This window comes from Polistes canadensis, unplaced genomic scaffold (assembly GCF_001313835.1).
Source record: "Polistes canadensis isolate GaletaPanama2010 unplaced genomic scaffold, ASM131383v1 scaffold_18, whole genome shotgun sequence".
Classification (NCBI taxonomy): Eukaryota; Metazoa; Arthropoda; class Insecta; order Hymenoptera; family Vespidae; genus Polistes; species Polistes canadensis.
In genome coordinates this window covers 279,559-302,813 of record NW_014569565.1, presented here as the reverse complement: position 1 = coordinate 302,813, position 23,255 = coordinate 279,559, and the positions used below count along the sequence as shown (strand labels likewise).

Below are 23,255 nucleotides of genomic sequence, written 5' to 3'. Positions count from 1 at the left end.
TCTTTATTATCAACGGAGCACGGTACATTCAGGAAATGTACATTGACTTTCCACTTTAGTCATAGTGGTTCTCAAAGTCAGTTTTATTAGTTAACTTTTCCCTTCTATATAATAATCTTAAGATGAACCGTAAGTTACTTTATGCTCGTTCGTGACGTGAACATGTGTTTGCATAGTGTGAATGTATTCTCGATATCGTAGTGTCTATCTTTACATACAAAAAGTGTTTATATCATTTAATAGAGCATTGTAATGGGAATTTGGTCAATTGTTCGTGTTATTTGTTTTTAATAATAAAAGTAATATGAGTGGTACTTCGCGTAAAGTGAGAAACCCATTGCTCTCAGCAGCTGGCATGGGATCACCTTTTGAATATTATCCGGAAAATGCTCTCCTTGTCCCAGTTACACCTGCAACACCTGCTGTTCTTCTAGACGGTAAGTTTATAGATATATAAAATGATATAAGCAAGGGTGCGGTTTGTTTTTAAACCTTAAATATTATTTTGGTTAGCTTTCTTTTTATGTATATGAATATAATTAAGCAAAACAATATTTGTATCTAGATTTGACATTGATAACAACTCTCTTAGATAAATTGTACTGTTAGATCATATGACTCATTTTTTTTCTTTACTTTGCCGTCACATATGAAACACTTCCCATATTACATGGAATCTGCGTTACGCGGTCGGTATGGTAGATACCTGATGTGATTTTTGTTATCTTACATGCTTGGAAAATTACAGCAATGATGTAAGAATTTAAATAATCTAGTACGTTTCTATGTAAAGTTTTGTGTTGTTTTTATAGAAAATTATGAGATTATATGCATCATTAATTCATAAGACTCTGTGGTATGAACATCGGAAAGAGAAACAATAAATTTACATAAAAAACATTATTTAATATGATCATTATGTTTGTATTTATTGAAAGGTATTTATTGAATGTAATACTACAATGTATTGTTATAACTTATCATTGTTTCTTTTTTATTAATTTGTCAATCATAAAAAGGTACACATATACTTTTTATTTACTATTATTAGTCTCATTACATTTGTTCGTTAGAACAAATTCTGATTTTTATCTTTATTCTGTTAATCACTTTTTCTTGTCATTTAATTTTACAAGTAGACTTATTAGAAAAAAGTTTTACTGTATGAAGAAAAAGATATCGTTTAAAAATAAGAATTAGATTAATTTTTGAAAGTTAATTATATGGAGTGACTTAATTATATAAAAGTCTATTTAATTTAAATGAATTTAGTTCTCGTTTCATCGAAGAACTATTGTAACTCTGGTGTTTTTCTATAAATAATAAGAAATTAGTATTACATAATGTAGAGTTACGTAAACTTTGATTAACAATAGAAATTCAAAAACTAGTTCTTTCTGCTCGTGCAGGTGTTCGTGAACCGTATCGTTGTGTGTATGGTAAATCATGGCTTTTTCTTTTACGTACACAAACAATGATAAGTACAATAATTAAAATTAAAAGTAGAAGAATTAACAATGCGCCGACCGTAATAGCAGCTATCTCTCCTTGGGATAAATTGTCCCAAACTGGAAAAACAAAATTAATATACTAAAAATGTATTAATTATGTAAAATCAACGAGTGAAAACGCGAAGAAATTTGTAAAAGATCGAAAATAATTGATTGCTTATGAGATTATCGATAATAGTAATTATTTTTATAATCAAGCCGTTTACCTGTAACTTCTATGGTATATGTATTATAATTATTTCTTAAATCCATTGCTGTAATCTTCGCCTGAGTGGAGCAACAAGTAGCTGAATAATAAAAAGTAACTGGGTCTCGAGTGCCACTTATAAATTCAGTACGTGGATACATTTCGTTCGGAGATGATTTAACACTTTTCAGACCTGAACACAAAATTTGTAAGTTTTCGATTAAATATAATTAAATATAGATCAATTGTATTACAAAGAAATTCTATGAAATTTCTTACCAGATCCAGAATCTTGAATTCTGATGTCAACACTCCAACGAGATTTCGTGCATTTTTCTTTACTCAATTTGCCCGCACAATTATTATTGAACGTGTGTTCGATGGCAGGCTTTGTATCGTCGACGATCTAAGAAAATAAATCGATTGATACTCCGATCAAATTACATTTATCTCGACATAATATTATTTACATTAAGACTTGACACATTAAATTCGATATCAAAAACATTACGTTTGGAATGTTGCCTTCGACGTAGAGGTAGACCGATTTTTCTGTTATTTCTGAACCCTGTACGTACAATGTTAAAGTATTAGTAACATCTTGCCTTGTTCCTCTTGGTACTTCGACGTCGACGAACACGTTGATAGTACGACCAGCATAAATCCACGTGCTAGTATAAATTATATTAATTAAATTTAATTAGATACAATCGTAGAAAAGAAAATTATATAATGTTTCATTCAGAACGACTTACAAGATCGGTTGAACGTTAACAACTAACAGAGGTAAACTTCGAACTTTAAAATCACATCTGATTGTTTGGTAATGATTATTTGTCACATCAAAAGCTATCCTGTGTATCGTTCCTGGTCTTACGAAAAGATTACTATTCTGATTTAATTCCACGACGATCCTTCTCTTTTCTTCTTTCTCGTCGTTTCCGAGCCTTGCAAATTCATTTGAAAGTTCTTGAGTGTTAATATTTTGTATCATACTCGAAACGTTAATATTCGCCTTTTGAACATCATCATTCTTAAAAATAATTTTACTTGATCGGTTGCTTAACGATCTAGACCGAATCCTTTCACCTTGCTAAATAAGATTTATATGAATTAACATTTATGAGGTTGAAGATTATAATTAAATTATTACAATATTCATATATCATCATCGTACATCTATTTGAATCGATGATAACGGAATATGCAAATTTTCCACATCCACTTCAGGCTCATTTCGTTTACCTCTAGTTTCTACAAATTCTGACGATTCATCGTTGAGAACAATTTCTTGGCTATTCTAAAATAATAATTAATTATTCTGTCATTTTAAACGTTTATTATTATTTTTTTTTTGTATACCTGAGAAAGTTCATCGAAAGTTTCAACGTTGCCGAATCCTTGTTGATTTTCTTCGTAATTCCTATAATTCGAGTCTGTTGATAAAATTTAAAACAAAAAATAGACATTTAAGTCTGATTTTTCCTTGAATAATAAAAAACAATTAGAGAAGAAAGAGGAAGCTAAGGAAAGAGTAAGAAACAATAATAAGAGAGTAAGAGAGACAGATAAAAAGAAAGAAAGAAAGAGACATCATGCGTCAGGTCCATGCTAGTAGCGGCCAAAGGGCACCTCGCCGCATCGTCGTATTCGAGTTCGCGTTGTTGCACAATTTTAACCGTATCTCGCAAACTAGAAGCCAAAGCCTTGCCAGTTGTCAGTCGATTCCCGTAGCGTTACAAAGAACACAAGCGCGAGCTACCACGGTCAAACTTTTATGTAAGTAATACACATGTATTATGCATTCGTTGAATTTATGCGTTCTATTCGAGTTATCAATTTTTGTAACGTTTCGCTCGTAAATCAATGTAATATGCATTTTTTATTTTCCTCTTTTTTTTCTTTTTTTTTTTTATACATATATTTTCGTATAACGAGATAAACTTATCAACGTTTGGTCAATATTGCCTTTTTTTTCGAGATCTTTTTCAATACAATACCGTAATATTCTTCAAATAAAAGTATTTAAATACAAGACGCGAATAAAAAGTTCTTCAATAATTGGAAAAATCATTTGATCTTTTGTTTTCTAAACTTTTTATAATAATTTTAGTTCAAATTATTTACAATTACAGAGGTAGACACTTTTAAACAACTTTATATTTATCGATAATATTTTCATCAATATCATATTTTTAAATTAGACACGCGAATGTGATAACAAAAGGTATCATTGTATTCTGGTAACGAGATTATCTGACTGACGAGACGTGGACGAATCACCGATCTCGCAACTAGATCGATTACATTTACATATGTTTCTTTCCTTCTCTATTCTTTTGAATATTAAATGAATATAGCTTATTGCAAAAATAGAATAGAAATAAATAGAAAATAAATAGAAAACAATTACCGGTATCATTGTGAAATCTCATCGTATAATCTTCATCGAGCTTAGAATTGTTTTTATTAATATTTCTTCTTCGAATCTTTTTTCTTTCCACGAGAAATGAATACTTTGAAGCTCCCTCCCCAATGAGTTTCAAGAGCCAACCACCCGGTGGAGCATTCAGCGCCACAATTTCCAACCCTCCTGAATTGTCTCTTCGTGCCAACGATAACGTTGTTGGCTCAGTATTATACCACTTACTGTCTGTTATTAAAAGTCAAACTAATGAACGATCGACTCGAAAAAAATCACGATGCTGAATTTGTTAATACGAATGTAATTTTTGATGGTCAGTATTTTACGAAATTGCGTTTAGGATGTAAGTAAACAAAAAAAAAATAGAATAATATTAGTTATGTTTGATAACACAAGACGAAAAATTAAATAAAGTTTATTGAGTATTTATTTATCTATAGTGATAACAAAGTGATGTCAGTGTTTGTGTTATTCACGGAGATGATTATAATGATGATGACGATGATGATGGTACTGGTGAAAGTGATGACGTAAAGAAAGGGTGAATTGTGCGAAACGATACAAAACAGACATGTTACTGGTCGATATCGTCTCTCAACTTTAGCGCGAGGTTGCAGCACGAGGTCAACCACGAAAGTGGAAACCGTTGCGTGGTTTCGGCCAAGGCAATCATCGGTTTCCTCGTGTTCCATCGGCTTGAATTTCGATAGAGTATTTTTTTTTTTACAACTAACGAGATTATGATGTCACGAATGAAAAGAAAATGGGTTTACTTCCTTCAATTTTTAACTAATCGCGACAATTATATATGTTAACAATGGTTTTTATTATTTACGTAGAAATTTCTTGTTCAATTTTTTATATTTTCTATAATAATATGCTGGTATAATTAATAAGGAAATTTTAAACAAACAACGTAGACCTTGATATGCTTGTTAACGTATGATTATTATTTATAGCCGGAGGCTATTTTCGGTTTCCTCGTCGGATTTTCTTTATTATTTCCGTCCGAAATCGCATGATGGTGTTTTGGTGAACAATACGAATTGGCAAGTAAAGCGAGTATAGTTTATTAAAATCACGAGTCTTCTTATTTTGTTAACGTCATTGGTTATTTTTGTGTTACGATGGAAACGATTACATTACGTTAGAACTTAACACGTGTTTTACAGATGAAGCTTAGCTATCGAATCATCTAACCATCTAATGTAATAAATAACTATAATTGCTTGTCGCGTTTTTTTTTTTAACATTTGAAATTATAATTAAAATAATATTAAATCTTACCAATTGGTATTTCAATACTAATGCTGGATAAATTTCCACTCACTACGATACGGATTTCGATCGTCGATTCATTAACGTCAAATTTGATTTTCTCAAAACCACTAGAGTTGATTCTTTGAATAGAATTTTTCTAAAAATAAAATATAAATATTCAAGCAAGGACAAATTATTTTTTAATTACGTAATACGATGCATCATACATTGTATATAAATAAATATACTACTCACATACGTTAAATCCGCATCGTCATTGTGTTTATCAATTTCTACTGGGTGAAAAAGCCGCTTTCGATAATTAAAAGTCTCATTGTTCTCCACGTTATCGCAGTATAGGTCAAGTCGAATCTGAAAATACATTCTATGAGTTTACGGATGTTGGTCAATCCTGTTAATCTGAAAGATGTCACTTACCCTGCAATTTTTACTGATAATGTTTTCATTTCTTTCAGCTTTGTTTATTTCACTTCCTTTGGATAATTTTTCTAAAGTTTTATAAATAGAAGTTATCACGTTACAATACAGACGTACATAAATATATGATTTATATGAACAATGCACTAATTCTTTTTGTTTGTAATAATTTATACTTTAACAAATTATCAAATTATTGTTTATTTTAAATGTATGTACCACGGAAAAATTATTTTGCACTTGCAAAATTTCTTATCGTAATTCCTTTCGTTACAGTTACGATATTGATAAGAGAAATAACAACGAATATGTTTTCGATAAATCTTAATCACGTCATTCATTTCGTTGAATTTTCTTTACAAAAACAAATTAATAATATCAACTATCGTTGTAATGATAATTGCGTCAATGCATGCATTCATCGATTTTTTCTCGAATTATTTGTTTCGAATGTTTCAAAGCGTATCGTTGAACTAATTAGAAGTCTTACCCATTGTTTCCTCGACAAATTTCGTGGATTTATTGATAAGATTAATACGCAGAAAAAAATCTTTTTCTTTCTTGACATGGAGTAGCTTATTTTTCAAGCAGTACCTTTGGAAACGTATATATTATAGATATATAATAACAAATTATATTTTTTATACATTTTCAATATTTATTATTTAGGTACGAATATTACAAATACCTAAAATTTTGATTTTCTTCAAGAGATAATAATCTTTTTTGAATTACACAACCCGTGTCCTTAAAAATACCGATTGTAGTCCTGTTTTCCCAAGGAGTTTCGATTTCGATATCCAATGGTTTCCATTGATAAATATCTCGAGGAATAATTTTTTTTTCGATTTCACCATTTTTTATCGCCACTTTTTTATCGATTAAAATTACTTCTCCGAGAATTCCATTGACACTGTAATTATGTAATAATAAAACTATAAATAAAATTTTATTACCAATTATTGATTCCATCGATATGACTTCTCACTAATGAGTTGGACGAAAGACTCTCTTCGTAAAAATTGAAAGACTTGCTTATAAAGTCTCACTTTTGTTCGTTTACGAAAGAGTAAAAAATTTTCTCGTTACGTTTGCGATAAGGTATATATATACGTAAAAGTAAATCTGGGTGTAGACGAGAAGATAATTGCACAATTATCCGGAATTCTTTTTTCCTTCTGGTGTCCTTAAAGTCGATGACGTCAAATTTATATGTTCGTGTAGGTTTATGCAAGATTTATGTGTCTATGAAACAGTTCTTTCGTTCATGACAGGATGATACAGAAAAGGAAAGTGAAAATGAAAAAAATCTAGCCTATCTTTTGACAAAGAATTATCTTTGTTACATTGGTAACTTACGCTCATTGTATCCTGTTCAATATTGACAATACGTGAATAACGTATCCAAGAATCCAATCGCAGATGTATATTTAGGCTGATGCCAATAAAAAATATATCAATTCGTGACAAAATGATGGCAAACTTTATACAATCCTAACGAATGCTTTAAAAAATTCGTTTGGTAAATCATAAGTTATGTATGTAAATCGAAAGTAGATAAATCATTTTATTGAGCAAAGTGATGATTTTACTTTAATGAAAATAGATAGTAAAATATGACGTTAATTTTTTGTTTTATTTTTGTCAGATGCTGAACTAGACAACTTCGTGGGACAAGAGTCCAGTCAATCTCAGAATTCGTCAGTTAGTCAGACAGTTTCGAATAACGAGTTAGAAGGTGAGAATTTATTGGCGAACACATCTGTTAATTCAGAGGAGTCAAATCTGCTGACAAATCAGCCAACGAAACAAAGTTACTTCACGTCGATTCTATCGTCTTTACCAAACTTGTCCCTGTCCTCGATCAAAGCTGATTCTTCGGGAAGTCAAGGAGTCGAAGTCACTACTGGCAAACAAGATATAAATCCTTACAGTGTACCTCAAAGTCGCAATGGTTCATTACCGGAAACGTCGTCATTCTTATCGACTAATCCTCACGATCCTTACGATGTAAACCAATCAGGATCTGGTGAGGCTAATTTAAGAGCGACTACTTTTATTGCTCCTCCGCAACCAACTCTTCCCCCGATTATACCAATCTCAACAGGTAAGTTTCAAGTTCAACTATTTTACTTACATGCTGTATTAATTTAAAACTGGTTTTAAATTAATTCATCAATCGTACATTTTTTTTCAGGTCCGGTTTCTTATCGACTTGGTAATCAGCGACGTTTGAAATATGCTCCACCGCCTGACTTAACATCGAATACTGCGAAACAATATCCGAATCCATCTGTACAAGATTTTTTCTCTTCTTCAAACGTACTAGCACCGTCAAGTATATTAAATCCAAATACAGCAACCATTGAACAACAAATATCAAACAGTAGCCCTGAACTATCACAAACATCTGTAATCTCCCCTTCAGAACAATTTGTGACACCTGAACAACGTTCACAAAGTACATCCCTTCATGGATCGTTTAGGTCCAGTCCTTCGACGATAGGAGCTTTCTCCAATTCCAACGTAACTTCTCAAAGTTCTTTTGGTGAAATTTCTTTAACAACTGGTCCATCCGGATATTCGGTTTCTTCATCGAGATCGATACCTCCGCGAAATCTAGATCCCGCTACCCCTCAAAACACTCCGGCAAACGTTTCCTCTTCTTTTGGTTTTTTTGCGAATCAGCCGGATTTTTTGATGCGATTTGGATCTGCGTCTTATAGTGAAAAAGAACAAGAAGTCACGGACAATCAATACACTCACAGCCAGGATATTTTTAAGCAGGAATCGTCCAATCCTACTTTGAATGTTTCAAAAACACAGTCGCTTGTGTCTCCAGTAGTTCGCACGTTCAGACCTATCTCAGCAGCTAAAGTGACAGAAAAATTAGAACATTTCTTGGCTGAGCAAAAGGAGGAATCACCATCCGGTACTTCGTCGGATTTTTCTTCCGAAGTAATCAATATCACGCCACAAAATGGAAATGAAATAAAGACTCTTAATTTTGAAAGTATACTTCAACCGTCCGGTGAATCGAATGAGGAGTCAAATAAAATAAAATCGAACGACGAACCATCGAACGCTGACTTGTCCAAAAGTGATTCTTTATCCGACGTACCTTTGAATCAAAACTCCTATGATAATACGGACTTACTCAGTGATCCCCAAGATTTAAAGAAAATACAAGGTATTACATTCGATACTCAAACTAACCAATTAAATTTGGCTCCTCTACAACAATCTAATCAGACGCAAGCATTGCCTATTTTACCTTTGGACAAAAAAACAACGGAAACAGCAATAAATTTAAACCCAAGATCAATTCAAGAAGAATCCAGATTAAACTCTACATTCGTTGATTTTTCTTCGAACACATTTATCGAGCCAGTTGAGAATAAAACGAATTATTTTTTGTTTCATCCTCAGCAAACTGATATTGATACAAACCTTAATCAAGTCTCAAATATTGAATTACATAAGAAAGAAGAATATCCTTCCTTTAATCAACATTCTACAAATACTGCACTCGCAATTCCTCAATCAATTTGGAACACTAATAAAAATATCCAAATACAGAATAACGATTCAACACACAACGATCAAGCTCCACAACCTCCTCAATTTTATAATCCTGCCCAGTTAATGGGTGAGGCTTACAAATATCAATATCCTGCAAGTATATATGTACCAACGACCAATTCTATATTTAATAGTCAAACGCACACGTTTATTGCTCAATCTTCGAAATTGGAAGAATCACGAAACATTGTTCCTGATAACGATTTTATATATGCACAACGTTCAATTCCCATGGCAACAGCTGTACCCGAGCCTACAGGTTCTGCTACTCTTAATCCAATTCAATTATCGGCAAGTCCATTCAGTGGTCATACGACACCAGACAGTATACCTCAGAGTTTTCAAACCTTGGTAAATTATTAATTTCTTTTATAAAAATAGAAACGAAGAACCTTACTTATGTTTATAATTATATTGGATTACAGGCTGCTGGTGTTCCAACCGGACGAATGCAGTACAAAGTAATAAATCATCACTGGTTCTATCGTAAGGAGGTGGAAAATAAAGTACTATGGCTTCCATTTTCCACAGAGGATAGCTTACGATTAGAAAATGTACATAATTCTAGTGAGATAACTACGGAGACTACAGTAGCTACCGATGGTGGTCGCTATGATGTAGATATTCTCAGACGTCAAAGATCTCCTGTTTATTGGTCAGGACCTTCGACAGAAGTGAGACGATGTTCTTGGTTTTATAAAGGACATTCAGAGTCCAAATATATCCCTTACGATGAGAGCATAGCCGTGAAACTCGAAGAAGAATTTAAGCATGCTTGTATTACGTCATCTTGGAATCGCCGAATAGATCTGAATAATGGAGAATATATTATTTTTCATAGTGAAACTGTATATGTTCATTATTTACAAACAAATTCTTCAGATGCGAGTGCCTCTTGGTCTAACCCCACTGTATGTATTTTTTCATTTTCTTTATTTTATTTTTATATACACTATAATTTTCTCTCAAAAAACCATTTAGATTGTTATTTATTGTACATTACTATATGTGCGTATACATGTCGCTACTTTGCTTGTACACGAACATTTATTTTTATTATTACTATTATTATTATAGTTATTATATTTCCAAACATAACATTATTTTACAAGCTTCTGCAATATCATTATATTGTTCTTTTCCTAGTGTTAATTATTGCATTCATAAAATTTTATTTGTATTATTTTAGTGTTAAATAATAACGCACGCATGGTTTTGTTTGACGTATTTACTCGTAATTTCTGCAGGATTCAGAGGACGGTACATATTTACAGGGTGGATGTACTAAGCAACGAATGGTTAAAAGAGGTGTCGTTGATTTTAATATAGATAAAGGTGAGCCAGAAAAAATCGATCATCTTCTTTTCGTGGTTCATGGTATAGGAAGTGTTTGTGACTTGAAATTTAGAACCGTTGAAGAAGTTGGTAGGTATTAAAAACAAATAAATCTGTTAATTAGTCAAATAGTATCAATTCTACATTGATTTTATTTTTAATTCCAGTTGATGAATTTCGGAGTATATCATTGCAATTAGTACAGTCACATTATAATACCGCCAGTGAACAAGGAATCGTCAATAGAATAGAAGTTTTACCAATTTCATGGCACACAACGTTACATTCCGATACTGGGATTGATAAAAAATTAAAGGCCATTACTTTAGAGAGCATACCAAAGTTACGACATTTTACAAACGATACTTTGCTCGACGTACTTTTTTACACTAGTCCGATATATTGTGAAACGATCATGCAAACGGTTGGAAATGAGATGAACAGATTATACACCTTATTCAAGGAGAGGAATCCAGATTTTGATGGAGGAATTTATTTGGGTGGTCATTCTTTGGGTAGTCTGATAATGTTCGATTTATTATGTCATCAAAAACCTCCGGCGACAGAGGAGAAAGAAGAAGAAGAAGACAGTGAAATTAACGCCAAAAATGTAAATTTTACCGATGATGCCAAGTTAACGATTTATAAAATCTTAATGTCATTCATTTTTTTCTATGTAGGAAAATGGAAATTTGGGTCCTATACAATCATTGGAAGGTCCGACTTTAAAAAGACGTCTCAGTAAGAAAATCAATTATATGATAGGTGCTGCTGGAACTGGACAACCTTTTGTAAATTATCCCCAAATAAATTTTCACCCACGTGCCTTTTTCGCTTTTGGTAGTCCAATCGGTATGTTCGTAACGGTTCGGGGTATTGATACGCTTGGAGAGAACTTCGCCTTACCTACTTGTCCAGCTTTCTTTCATATATTCCATCCATTTGACCCGGTTGCCTATAGAGTGGAATCTCTTATTAATCCAGAAGCTCATAAATATCGGCCGATGTTAATACCTCATCATAAAGGCAGGAAGAGAATGCATCTAGGTAAGTGATAATAACATTTTTTTAAGTAAAAATTATAATACACAATGATATACTGTGAATTAAATCGAACTAATAAAATCATTGGTTTTTAGAATTGAAAGAAACGATGGCACGAGTGGGAGCTGATCTTAAACAGAAATTTATTGATTCCGTTAGTAATACATGGAATTCTATCTATCAGTTTGCCTTTCATAAATCAGATAATGTTCTCGAGCAAGAGATTGATAGAGTCGTCGAGAAACAATTACAGCAAATACCGAGTGAGTCAGAACAACCGAGTAACGACGATGGTGGCGCTGATATTAAAATGGGAAACTTGAACGGTGGTCGACGAATAGATTACGTTCTTCAAGAGGCACCGTTTGAATATATCAACGAATATATTTTTGCTTTAACAAGTCATGTTTGTTATTGGTTAGTATAGAAATACGTCGATTGCTTTTTAAAATACTATCTTAAGAATATTTCTTACCGCCATTGTTCTTTTCACTTTAGGGAATCTGAAGATACCATATTGATGATATTGAAAGAGATTTATGGATCGATGGGTATACAAACTGACGCAAAATTGCCTCAACAAACTTTGACTATTGAACGACCATCGCTATCTTCATCTCCGTCAATTTCCAGTTCTTTTAAAAGCGATACTTCAGTACCTGTAACAAGCATGGATCCTATAATATCCAACAAATCCATTGGACCACCCCCTAGAACTGGTTTTGTGAGGAAATCGTGATTAACCCCAAGTTATCGTATTTCGAGATATTTTATTGAACCCAAACAATAAATTCTTTATATGACGTTAGATAAACGAATTTAGGAATTATTATACGCGTAGACAATATTGACGTTATATCCGTCACTGATAAAAAATTCAGCATCGAAAATGAAACATTGAAAGTGATCATCAACGTAACGTATCGATAATCAATCTAATAATAAGCGTGTCCTAAAAAATCATCAGATTAATGTTATATTTTTAGAATCAGATTGAATAACATAATGTTCATGCCTGCGAATTATATATAAGATATCACGACTATTTGAATTAGGCTTTCGCATAGAGAAATTTTTCAATGCATAGACGTTGAATTTGTGATTAAAGAGAGATATGATTGTCTGTGTGTGTGTTTGGATGAATGTTGAAAAAGAAGTTTGCAACGAAAAGGGTATAATGAGGATAAGAGATAAAACGTTGTTCTATATATTAATAAGATTCATAAATGTACATTAAATTAATCTAATTACCATAAATTACAAATTTTTAAAATTATGCTCTGCGATCGGTTATAAGTTCAATTCTAATTGAACTTATCGCGTGTTCGAATTCAATTAAGTCTTTTAATAAATTACTGTATTCTTTTATACATTTATCTTTCATCATATGCACTCCTCATATCACAATTAATAGATAGAACACCATCGTGCATCTATTATTATATGCTATATATTTTTTGATCGAATCATTGAAGTGCCATCAGCTTATCGTGGCGACTCGGTTTAGTTACATCGCATAAAAAATAAAAAAACCAAGGAAGGTTTCGATACATGCACGGCTATCACGAAACGCTAATTAATTGCAGTGCAAGCCTACCAGGTACAAGGACTGTTTTGCATTTTGCGTGCAGATCCTCGTAAAACTACATGCCTGTCAACTAAGGCGAATTTCAAGATGATTTATCGTCTCTCGCAAAACGAAGTTTTTCGCGGTGTTTCATAGCTGCCGTTACTTTTACGAAGCACCGAAAGGCAACGTTTTCGCACATGCAACTTAACGTTGCTCGCGTTGGTACCTTGGTACGTTGGTGCTTGCTGTACCATACACACGAATATAAATACATTTATCGTCACGAATCATTTATATTTTGTATTTTCGACTCTCAGTTTCTTTCTTTTCTTTTTTTATTCAAATTTTTCTTCTCCAAAAATTGTACAATATGACAGATTCATCTAGGCGATTTAAATGAAATAAAGAAAATATTTGTGTCACTTGTAGGAATTATCGGAACGAAGAAATCAGAATTCAGAAATGTACAACCACATATACGCCGTGCTTAAAATATCCTCGGCGAAAGTGATACCGCCGCGCGATGAATTATGAATACCATTTTCATACACATCCGCCTGTGTCAACACTGTTTCGTAGTATAAAGCAACTTGACGATGTACTATACTTTGCATATGATGCACGGCCACGTTTTCCTTTTCACCGTGTGAGAATACTCGGAGAGTACCGCGAGACAGACGTTTATGCTACGATGTTGGGGATAACAATGAGACAGGAAAGAAATAAAGAAAAAGAAAACAAAAAAGAAAGAGGGTAGGGAATGGGGGTGAAATTTTAGAACGAGTTTCGGTGAGAGTGATTTACACCTTGGAAAAACTCCCTGACATTTACGATACCTACTCGCGAATTATTTATAGCGGTTACCCGTGACGATGTGTTACCCTCAAACTATACTTTTCTATTCCTTTATTCGCTTTCTTTCTTTTCATAAGACGACACGACGATATATCTTAACGATATCAATATATTTTTATATATCTACAATTTAATATACAGAGTCAATAAAATCCGACAGAATTTTGTCGAAAATTCTTTAATCTTTTCCCTGATAAGTTACTTGTGAGATTTAATAAAAATACATCACCTGATAAGTATCATCGCCTTATTGGCTACTATTTTGTACGTCCTTGACATTAATATTGTATAATAGTTTAACTATTTATATATGTAGGTGGAGCTTTAATTAATTTTAATCTCGAAGTCTCGGAAGAAGATTCGCTTAGACACCTATTCGTTCAGCAAACATAACAAACAATCGAGCACAGCTTAGAAATCGAATCTCTTCGATAGGAAACGTTCGCCAAGTCTTGTTTAACTTGCACATGAGCTACGCAAGCGCCAGGAGGAGCTTATAAGCTTTTTCCCTCCTTACTCTTCCTTCTCTTCATCATTCTCTTCTTTCCATCTCTCTCTTTCTCTATCTCTTTTTCGTTACCTATCGAAAACTATTATGCACTCAAAGTCCTCTACGGTTTTAGACAGAGTGTGCACATAAAGGTGTATTTAAAATAAAATAACTTTATGTACGATTGGCAAAGAGCTTCGAAAAAGCTGCCATGATTGCCAGTGTTTTGCGATAGTTTGACTACTCGTTGTGGGCTCATCACGATGGACGAAATTCCACCGAAGACTCTGTGAGTAATCTCATTGGTCTTTTTCCGATCGTGAAAAGATCGGATCGGTAGATGCATATACATATGAACCCATACATAAATCGTTTATACGATCTTAGAATTAGTCTCGTAAATAATTCTAACGTAAGATGATTGGTGTACAAAAGGAAAAAATTAGAAAGAGAAAAAAGAACGAATATGAAATATTATCCTCAATTTCTTTCAATTACGATAATCGCGCGCGCGACCCGTTGGATAATTTTTAATAGTAAGTGTTTCAATTACGTTTATTATCTTTCTATTCCCATGAAATGAATAATCATTCATTTAAAGGATATAAAATGTTTTACGAGAATCGAGAGAGTTTACGTTTAGGTCTGTTGACATTTACTACCATTCTATTCTTGCGCACTGGTTCAATCGTAACCGTGGCACACGCATTATGTTATTGTTTTCTCTACCCCTTTCTTCTCTTCTCTACACACCACTTTTCAACGATTCCCATCGTAACTCCTCTCTCCATTACCAAAATCGAAAATCAGCATCAACTTCGAAAATTTATTACACGATGCGCTGCTACACCGATCTATGCGTATTCCTATACGGCTTTTCAGAAATTTGAAGCTTTGCCTATTTCTGCTCTAATTCGCCAATGACACATGTGGCTTTTTGGCACGTAGTAATACGTTACTATCTGTCTATCTATCGCATCTATCGATCTAGATTACGATACTCACGTTTTAAAGTTTATCTCGAATTAACTTTGACTTTAATTAATAATAACTAAGAAATAATAATCACGTTAAAGAAAAAAGGCATCTTTCAAATATATTCATTATCTTTCGGTAATTCGTAGAATAAAACTACGAGAGAGATAGCCAATTTTGCAATCACATCTTATCAAGAATTGGCGATCTAATTCGAATTTCAAGTTAAGTTTCTACATTCTTTGGCTAGACCCTTTCTTCTTTTTGTTTTTTTTTTTTGATTCATTCCATCTTCTTTTTCGAAAGAGAAAACAAGTAATAAAAATATTTAATAATTCGTATACACATATCCCGCATTATTTTTTTGTCTCATTGAATCAGGTACGTCGGTAATCTGGACCACAGTGTTTCTGAAGATTTGTTGTGTGCGCTGTTCTCGCAAATCGGTGTTGTCAGAGGCTGCAAAATCATCCGAGAGGTAAGAAAAAGATCTTTTCCGAATTAATTTTACTTAAAAAACTACAATTCTTGTGAATTTTTAACATTAATTTGTAACACGTTTGTTCAAATTAAAAAACGTATGTACAAATGTTTCCTGACCTATCAGGAATTGCTAGCTTTTCCTGACTTGCCAGGAATTGCTTTGATCAATTTGTTAACTTGCCACCTAAAAAAGTTCCAGTTTGCCTCTTTTTGACTGTCCTATATCAACGCGTAAAAATTAAAATTATTGCATATTGACGTTAATAACATTTTTTTTTTTTTTTAAGAACATTTCTTACACGACATTTGACCACGCGAATTTAATCAAATTAAATCAATATTTATTTGAAGATGAGAAAGGAATAATAAAGATGAAAAAATAAAAGGACGATGTGTTTTGGGAAAACACAAAGATAAAATGGAGAAAAACTGACGATATGAGAAAAAGAGATTGAGAAGAGAGATGATTCACAAGATAAAATTGTAAAAGCGTCGAAAAATCGTGATTTCTTCGTATTTCTGTTCGATTTCTCCGACGATTTAGTTTTCGGTTTACTTTTCTCCTTGATTTCTCTCTCACGATTTGGTCCCTCGTACTTTTTTCTAACTTCTTTTATTTTTATCTCTCTCTCTCTCTCTCTCTCTCTCTATCTCTCTCTCTCTCTCTCTATCTCTCTCTCTCTCTATCTCTCTCTCTCTCTCTCCCTCTTTCTTTCTTTCTCACACACACACAGATACACATACATGCACACTTTTTTCTCTCACGTTCGTTCATTCGTTCCTCCTTTCACTTCCTACCCCGAGCTCGTTATATATTATTTTTCCTTCCATACCAGTGGGTTTCATGCGCCACGACATACACTCCCTTTCCCCCACGTGCCATACTCTCATGAGACGTAACACACTTGTACGTACCTTGTTCCGAAATTTCTTGCGCACGTATTTTCCTCCCTTCGTGGCTTTCGCATTTCCTCCTTATTCTTTTACATTATATAGACGAATATACACATTCAACGATCTCAAGAATCGTAGTAAATACATTTTAACAAGATATTTGTTTAATCAATCTATTTTCTTTTTTTGTTTTTCATTGATTCGGTACTACGATTTGATCAATATCGTATTATTTCGTTACTTTGAAATTTTAGATTAAGAAAAAAAGTAGTCATGAGATCTAGATAATTGTGATCCGTTTAACGAATTCATTTAGTTCGTCAATAAGCCTTATCTCGCATGATTCGTTTAATTTATCCATTGAATCAAATTGTCCTTACTAAATAATTGTATAACTATTACGTTCTATAAATTGGATGGGTTGCTTGAAATATCGTAAATTTAATTCTGCTTTGTTAGTTCTCGACAGTTTTGTATATACTATTATTATAAGCGGTATGGGAACGAAGGAAGAAGAGTGGGGAAGGGGTGAGGGGGTGGGGTTAGAGGCAAGAAATAAATAGGAGTTATTTTCTCTTCTTTTTTCATTATCATCTGATCATTTCCGACCTATTATATTCCCACCATTTTTCATTTTATATACACACGAGTAGTAAAGTACGCGTTCTCGCTTCTTACTCGTGCCGTTAATTACTTAATTTCTCTAACGATACACTTTTTCTCGGACGAGTCTTTGTTCCAGCAGTAGACGGCGGCGACTTCGTAGTTACGACCCTTAGCACGCCATTATTGCGAGATACCGTAGCGTATTATCGCTGGCACCTTGATGGTCCTTAATAGTTGCAAAGAAAAGCTTTCGAAGACAAGGATCGAGGTATAACGTAAAGGAGAAGAAGAAGAAGAAGAAAAAGAAGAAGAAGAAGAAAAAGAAAAAAAAAACAAAACGAAAGGAAAAGCAAAAGATAGCACGCAGGCACGCAACTCTTTTTATGTGTTCTTCGAATGAGTTTTGCTGGATAGTAAACTTTACGAATTTTTTCTTTCTTTCTTTCTTTTTTTCGATATATCACGAAACCTCATCGTATTGTAAGAAAACTTTAAGAAAGTTAAACTTTGGATTTGAAATCTTTCTTCTCGCATATTTCTTTTAATCTTCTAACATATCTAACACAAATATCGCATTACGAGTGTTATCAGATCGTTTAATAAAATATTTATGATCAACGGTGGGGATACATCGATATAAATCAGTCGATGTATATCTTGACAATGATAAGCAATACTTTTTATTCCTTATAAATAATACGATCGTAAAAGTATTATACGTTGAAATTATTAAATCAGTAAGTATAAATTTCTCCGAATTCTAATCGAAATTAATCAAAATAATCTAAAGTTTTATATTTAACTATCTAATAATATAAATGTCCTGTTGTATAAAAGTCATTAGTCAAAGCCGTTGGAAATAAATTAAAATTTAGAAAAAGAATGAAGAAAAATAATAGATCATTGATCTATTGTATAACAAACATAACAAAGAGAAATGAAATAACGGAAGACAAAGATACGTCGTTAAAATCCCCGAAGTTCGGCATTGTTCTGTCTCGTAATTTTCTCACATTAAAATACACATTGACAATGGCGGAAAGATAGATAGTAGGAGATCGAAAAGGTACTACGGTATTAAAATGGTTCTACCGTGTTTCTACTCTTCCTACTTCGTCTGTGTTATTTCGTAGCGGGTATCGCTTTTGATAGTTAATGCGTATCCAATATTTTATGTATTCCGCATAAGTAGGACGAACGACTATGGGCTAGGTATTTGCGTTTATTAGCTATAAACCCCCCACAGGTAGAGCTCACCGGTGCAGGACGACGGATTTATGGGTCGCCGCGGCTCTTCAACCACGAAAATGGCGGCCAACCTCTCTGAGTGCCGAGGTTTTGCACATTACGCGATACTACGTAAAACCGCTGAAATGGCTTATTCTCTTTCTCTTTCTGTTTCCCTTCATCTATCTTTTTCTATCTATCTTTCGTCGATACGTCTTCGCGAACACGAAGATTGCCCTACGATCGTATAATAGTCTCGTGAATGATGCTGACGCAACGATCTTTCTTCTATTTCTTCTTCTTCTTCTTCTTCTTCTTCTTCTTCTTCTTGCGTTTTACCAAGATCGTCACTCTTTATTATACATGTACAATATATACTATCTTACATCTTTTACTTCTATTTCCTGATCGACAAAATTTATATGCAATTTTGTATATACTAAGTTATTGTCTCGTAAAGGCTACTACTATGTTTGCTTTATACTCAATAAAACGTACGTTTTTATAACGTTGCACTTTACTAAAACGCATTTCGATAAGGAAGAAATAACTACTTTTTTGATGCATTTATTTATTTATTAATTAATTTAATTTATTAATCAATTGTCATTCGTGATAATATATAAAAAGAAAAAAAGGAAAAGATAGAACGATTCTATAATTCTAGTAAGATTGAAAGAAAATCATATTTGTCAAGTTTTATTTATACTTAAATGTACATTTATTTACATTAAATTAAATGTTGGATATCGGTTTTCAGTTTTGATCGTAATTCTCACAATTATTTACATTACTGTGTATTTTCTTCTTAACGAGCGAAAATTACGAACTTCGTTAGAGAGTCCGAGACTTATGATAGCTTTTCTTCGACTTTGCTCGACTAACTTTTTTATCCTACAACTTGTAAATAATTCGTAAATCTCAATAGAGAGACGCGACTCACCCGTTGACATTATAAAATAGAAAAATCTAACAATAAAGCGTAGAAACAAAATCACAACAAATATTTTCGAGTATCGAATATAAAAAAGGATGAAAGGTAGACAACGTGATACGATAGCTCAGGGATATGCGAGAGTTTTGTTCTCTGAAAAGCGTCATTGTGCTGGGGAATATTTTAAGCACGACCACCTCGATCAAAGTGACGCAGCGTGAGGAAGAGACATGGACGCACGATAAATCGAAATTCGTACAAAACGAGCCTGCTCGGTTATTGTTGATTTACACGCTAAGCTTTTCAACATCTGACAATAAAAAACGGACCACCCTGTCAACGGGGGGTTAGTATCCGTGTATGTATACTATTCAGCTTTCATTCTCTCGACTGATTCGTCATATCATATATCATGAGTCTACGAAAAACTGAGCAATGCATTATATTTACATACATTGTATATTTATCAATGAAATTTATAAGAAGACTTTTTTTTCTTTTCTTTTTTGTTTAATAAATTTGTCACTAGATTGTTCTTTCTAGTAGTAATATTTAAAAAAGAAAAAAAAAGATTTGGAAGTGTTAATTAGATAAAAATAAATTATTTATTATTTATTATATAGACCGTTTATTTTGAAAGTGGTGTAAGTCCATTTTTGAAAAAAACATGAGATATCTCGTAGTTCGTGTTCAATTTACTGTAAATTTTTTTATGTATAATTAGTCCGTGTTTAATTTGTTAAAAAATTTTTATTATTTGTACAATTTAAAATTGGTCGGTAAATGAAAATGCATAATCATTGATTATGAAAGTGGTGTAAGTCTATTTGCAGCCCGTAAGTATACATCAGTTTAGTAAAATACGCTTAAAAGTAATGTATATAATCAAATTACATATCGATAAATTAATAGAAACATTATTGGACTTGTATAATTAATGAATTTTTTTAAATTAACCAATATGCAAACCTTTAATTTTCTCGAAACAACAGAAAATGGACTTACACCACTTTCAAAATAGACGGTCTATATTATTAAAATTAATAAAAATTATAGTGGTCAAAAATGATGGGTGTGTATCTTAAATTTCGCTGTTGCTAAACTGAAAAATCGTTTTAAAGTTTAATAAACGTTATTACTTTTTCATCATCTTCTCTTTACGATTTCAACTCCTATCAGGTAACTGACAGACTCCAATTTTCTGAGCAACTTCTCTCTGTGTTCTCTCTCTCTCTCTCTCTCGCATTATTCGCACACTCTGCACGAGATTTATATTGTATGCCCGCGAAGATCTACGCGAGGTACGTTTTCGCGATATGTGACGTTCCCTCGGCCGTGCCTACGAATAGATAAGTTCGTGATTTGTTTCGGCGTTGGGATTAATAGATCAAGGGTGATAACTGTTTGCCAGAGAATCTGGCGTGTTTTTATTCAAATATTGATAAGAGTAGTGGAAATCGATATTCGTTAAAGATACTTTATAGACTAATTTATTTTTATCAAATGAAAAATAAAACAAACAAGATTAAATCGATCGATTAATCGATCAATCGAAATAAAATTCAATTCTCCATATTTCCATCGTGTCTATCGTACAATATAATATTTATTTGAAAATCGAACGTTTAATTAAATAAATATATTGTATATATTTTACATTTAAATACAATATTTTTTATTTTAAAAAATAAAACAAAAAATATAATTGACAATTTGGTTTAACGATTAAAAGAAATATATTGGGGGGAATATCTGTCATACGTGAAATCCATACAAAAGTCACATATATATATTTATATACTTTTCTTCCCCTTTCTCTCTCCCTCTTTCTCTTTCTCTCTTTCTTTCTCTTATGAAACCGATATTCTCTTTTCTTAAAGAAAGGTTCGCAAAGACGTCTCTATCATTCGTCCCATATTCATCCTTATTTCATCTCGGTGGTATCCTCGGCTACCGTACCGAAACGTGTCTCCCATATAGAGGAAGTTAAAGTTGAGAGCCAGCGCATCGTGACTTTGGCGAATTTCCAAAGAGTAGGAGGATTGAGGGAAAGAGAATTCTCATGTCTCTTGGCTTGTCGGCGTCGCTCAACTCGAACGACGTTGCCGTCGTCTTCGTGGCTTCCTCGTCAGCCGAAAAAAGAACAAATTTTAATATGAGACATCGAATTACGTGGCTAAAAGTCTATTCTTCAATTGATAAGATTACGTTGTCTTAAGATTTAACTTGTCCTTTTTTTTTTCTTTCTTTCTTTCATTCTTTTTGTTCATTTTATTTTGTTATCATCTTTGATATAACAAATTTAATCTAAAAAATTTACTAATTAACAGTTATAAGAGGATTATTTTATTCTACTAATGTGTAAGTTGTCGTTTAGGATTCGTTGTTTTTTTTTTTGTTTTAGTTGTTTTTATTCTCTCTTACTATGTTATTTATATATTTCTCTCTTTATATAACAACTATCTACCATTACTTTTGTCTGTAATCTCTATTATTTGCGCGTTATTACAACGGGAATTTAACGCCCGAGCATGGAGGTTTCTCGCTCGCGCTTAATTTCCGTAACAACCAGTATCACGGAAGGATAGCTTCATTTTAGCCGTTGATCTCCGACTTCCGGTACCCTCAGTAGAACGCCAAGCATTTCTTGCTCATGCCAACGATGTTATGTATTCACGAAGCCGACTTGGAAGGAAGTTCGCGAAAAGAACGACCGAGAAACGATGCTCCTGTTGTCGTTTAGGATGCCGACCACTAACGTTTTACCTCGATGCTTACGAACATTATGAAAATGATCTTAATCTTGATTATTCCATTAAAATAGAGTCGAGTATGTAATGTACAAAGTAAATTGTGTTGTGTTTGAATTACAGGAAAGCGTTTATGTTCGTTTCAATTATACATGAAATTATGGAATTAAATTCTATCTAAAATTAATGTACGAACAAAAACGAGTAAAATGTTTTATACAAAAGATTGGACTCTTGCTAAGCTAAATGAAAATAATGATAATATTTAAAAAATAATAATGTAAATGATGATGATGATGATGATGATGGTAATAGAACAAACGGTGCATTTTTCTTCATTTTTATTTTACCTTTCATATATCTAAATAATTACGCGAATGTGAAAAGAAAATTCACGGTATAGGCTCTAAACGTAAATTAGAAATAAAAAAAAAAGATAAGAAAATATGCGATGTTTAGAGAATTTACTTGAAGGTCGAATGAAAAACCTAAGTTCCCCTCTACCCCTGATTCTCTTTCATATAGTTCATATTCCTTTCGCGTAGCACTACATCAGAGGGCATTCAGGAAACCGCAGGAAGTCCATCCATTGAAAGGGCTGGATTTTCACTCCGGACAATTATTCCGGTAATTAACGTTGGCGGGCCATAAGTACACCGAGCGACCCTGAAGGGCCGAGCCAGCGGAGT

The 23,255-nt window shown here is 32.9% G+C and overlaps 2 protein-coding genes across 4 annotated transcripts; one reads left to right on the top strand and one right to left on the bottom strand.

Annotated features, from left to right (window-relative positions):
* Positions 1-102: 102 nt before the first annotated feature.
* LOC106793765 lies at positions 103-14,359 on the top strand. Of its 3 annotated transcripts, none has more exons than XM_014760955.1 (9): positions 103-437; positions 7,470-7,928; positions 8,019-9,754; positions 9,829-10,314; positions 10,651-10,828; positions 10,906-11,348; positions 11,419-11,785; positions 11,878-12,199; positions 12,281-14,359. In XM_014760955.1, the coding sequence occupies exons 1-9, from the start codon at positions 305-307 to the stop codon at positions 12,519-12,521; spliced, it is 4,365 nt and encodes a 1,454-aa protein (XP_014616441.1). In that variant the 5' UTR covers positions 103-304; the 3' UTR covers positions 12,522-14,359. The 3 variants fall into 3 exon arrangements, with proteins under 3 accessions (XP_014616441.1, XP_014616440.1, XP_014616439.1); XM_014760954.1 differs by lacking the exon at positions 103-437 and adding an exon at positions 3,279-3,477 and having other exon boundaries at positions 10,678-10,828; XM_014760953.1 differs by lacking the exon at positions 103-437 and adding an exon at positions 3,279-3,477.
* LOC106793766 lies at positions 1,067-6,542 on the bottom strand. The gene is made up of 13 exons (XM_014760956.1): positions 6,510-6,542; positions 6,312-6,415; positions 5,822-5,892; positions 5,639-5,755; positions 5,411-5,540; positions 4,112-4,351; positions 3,061-3,134; positions 2,876-2,998; positions 2,454-2,791; positions 2,210-2,369; positions 1,978-2,104; positions 1,718-1,891; positions 1,067-1,568 (listed from the first exon to the last, which is right to left on the bottom strand). The coding sequence occupies exons 2-13, from the start codon at positions 6,313-6,315 to the stop codon at positions 1,381-1,383; spliced, it is 1,746 nt and encodes a 581-aa protein (XP_014616442.1). The 5' UTR covers positions 6,316-6,415; positions 6,510-6,542; the 3' UTR covers positions 1,067-1,380.
* Positions 14,360-23,255: the final 8,896 nt, after the last annotated feature.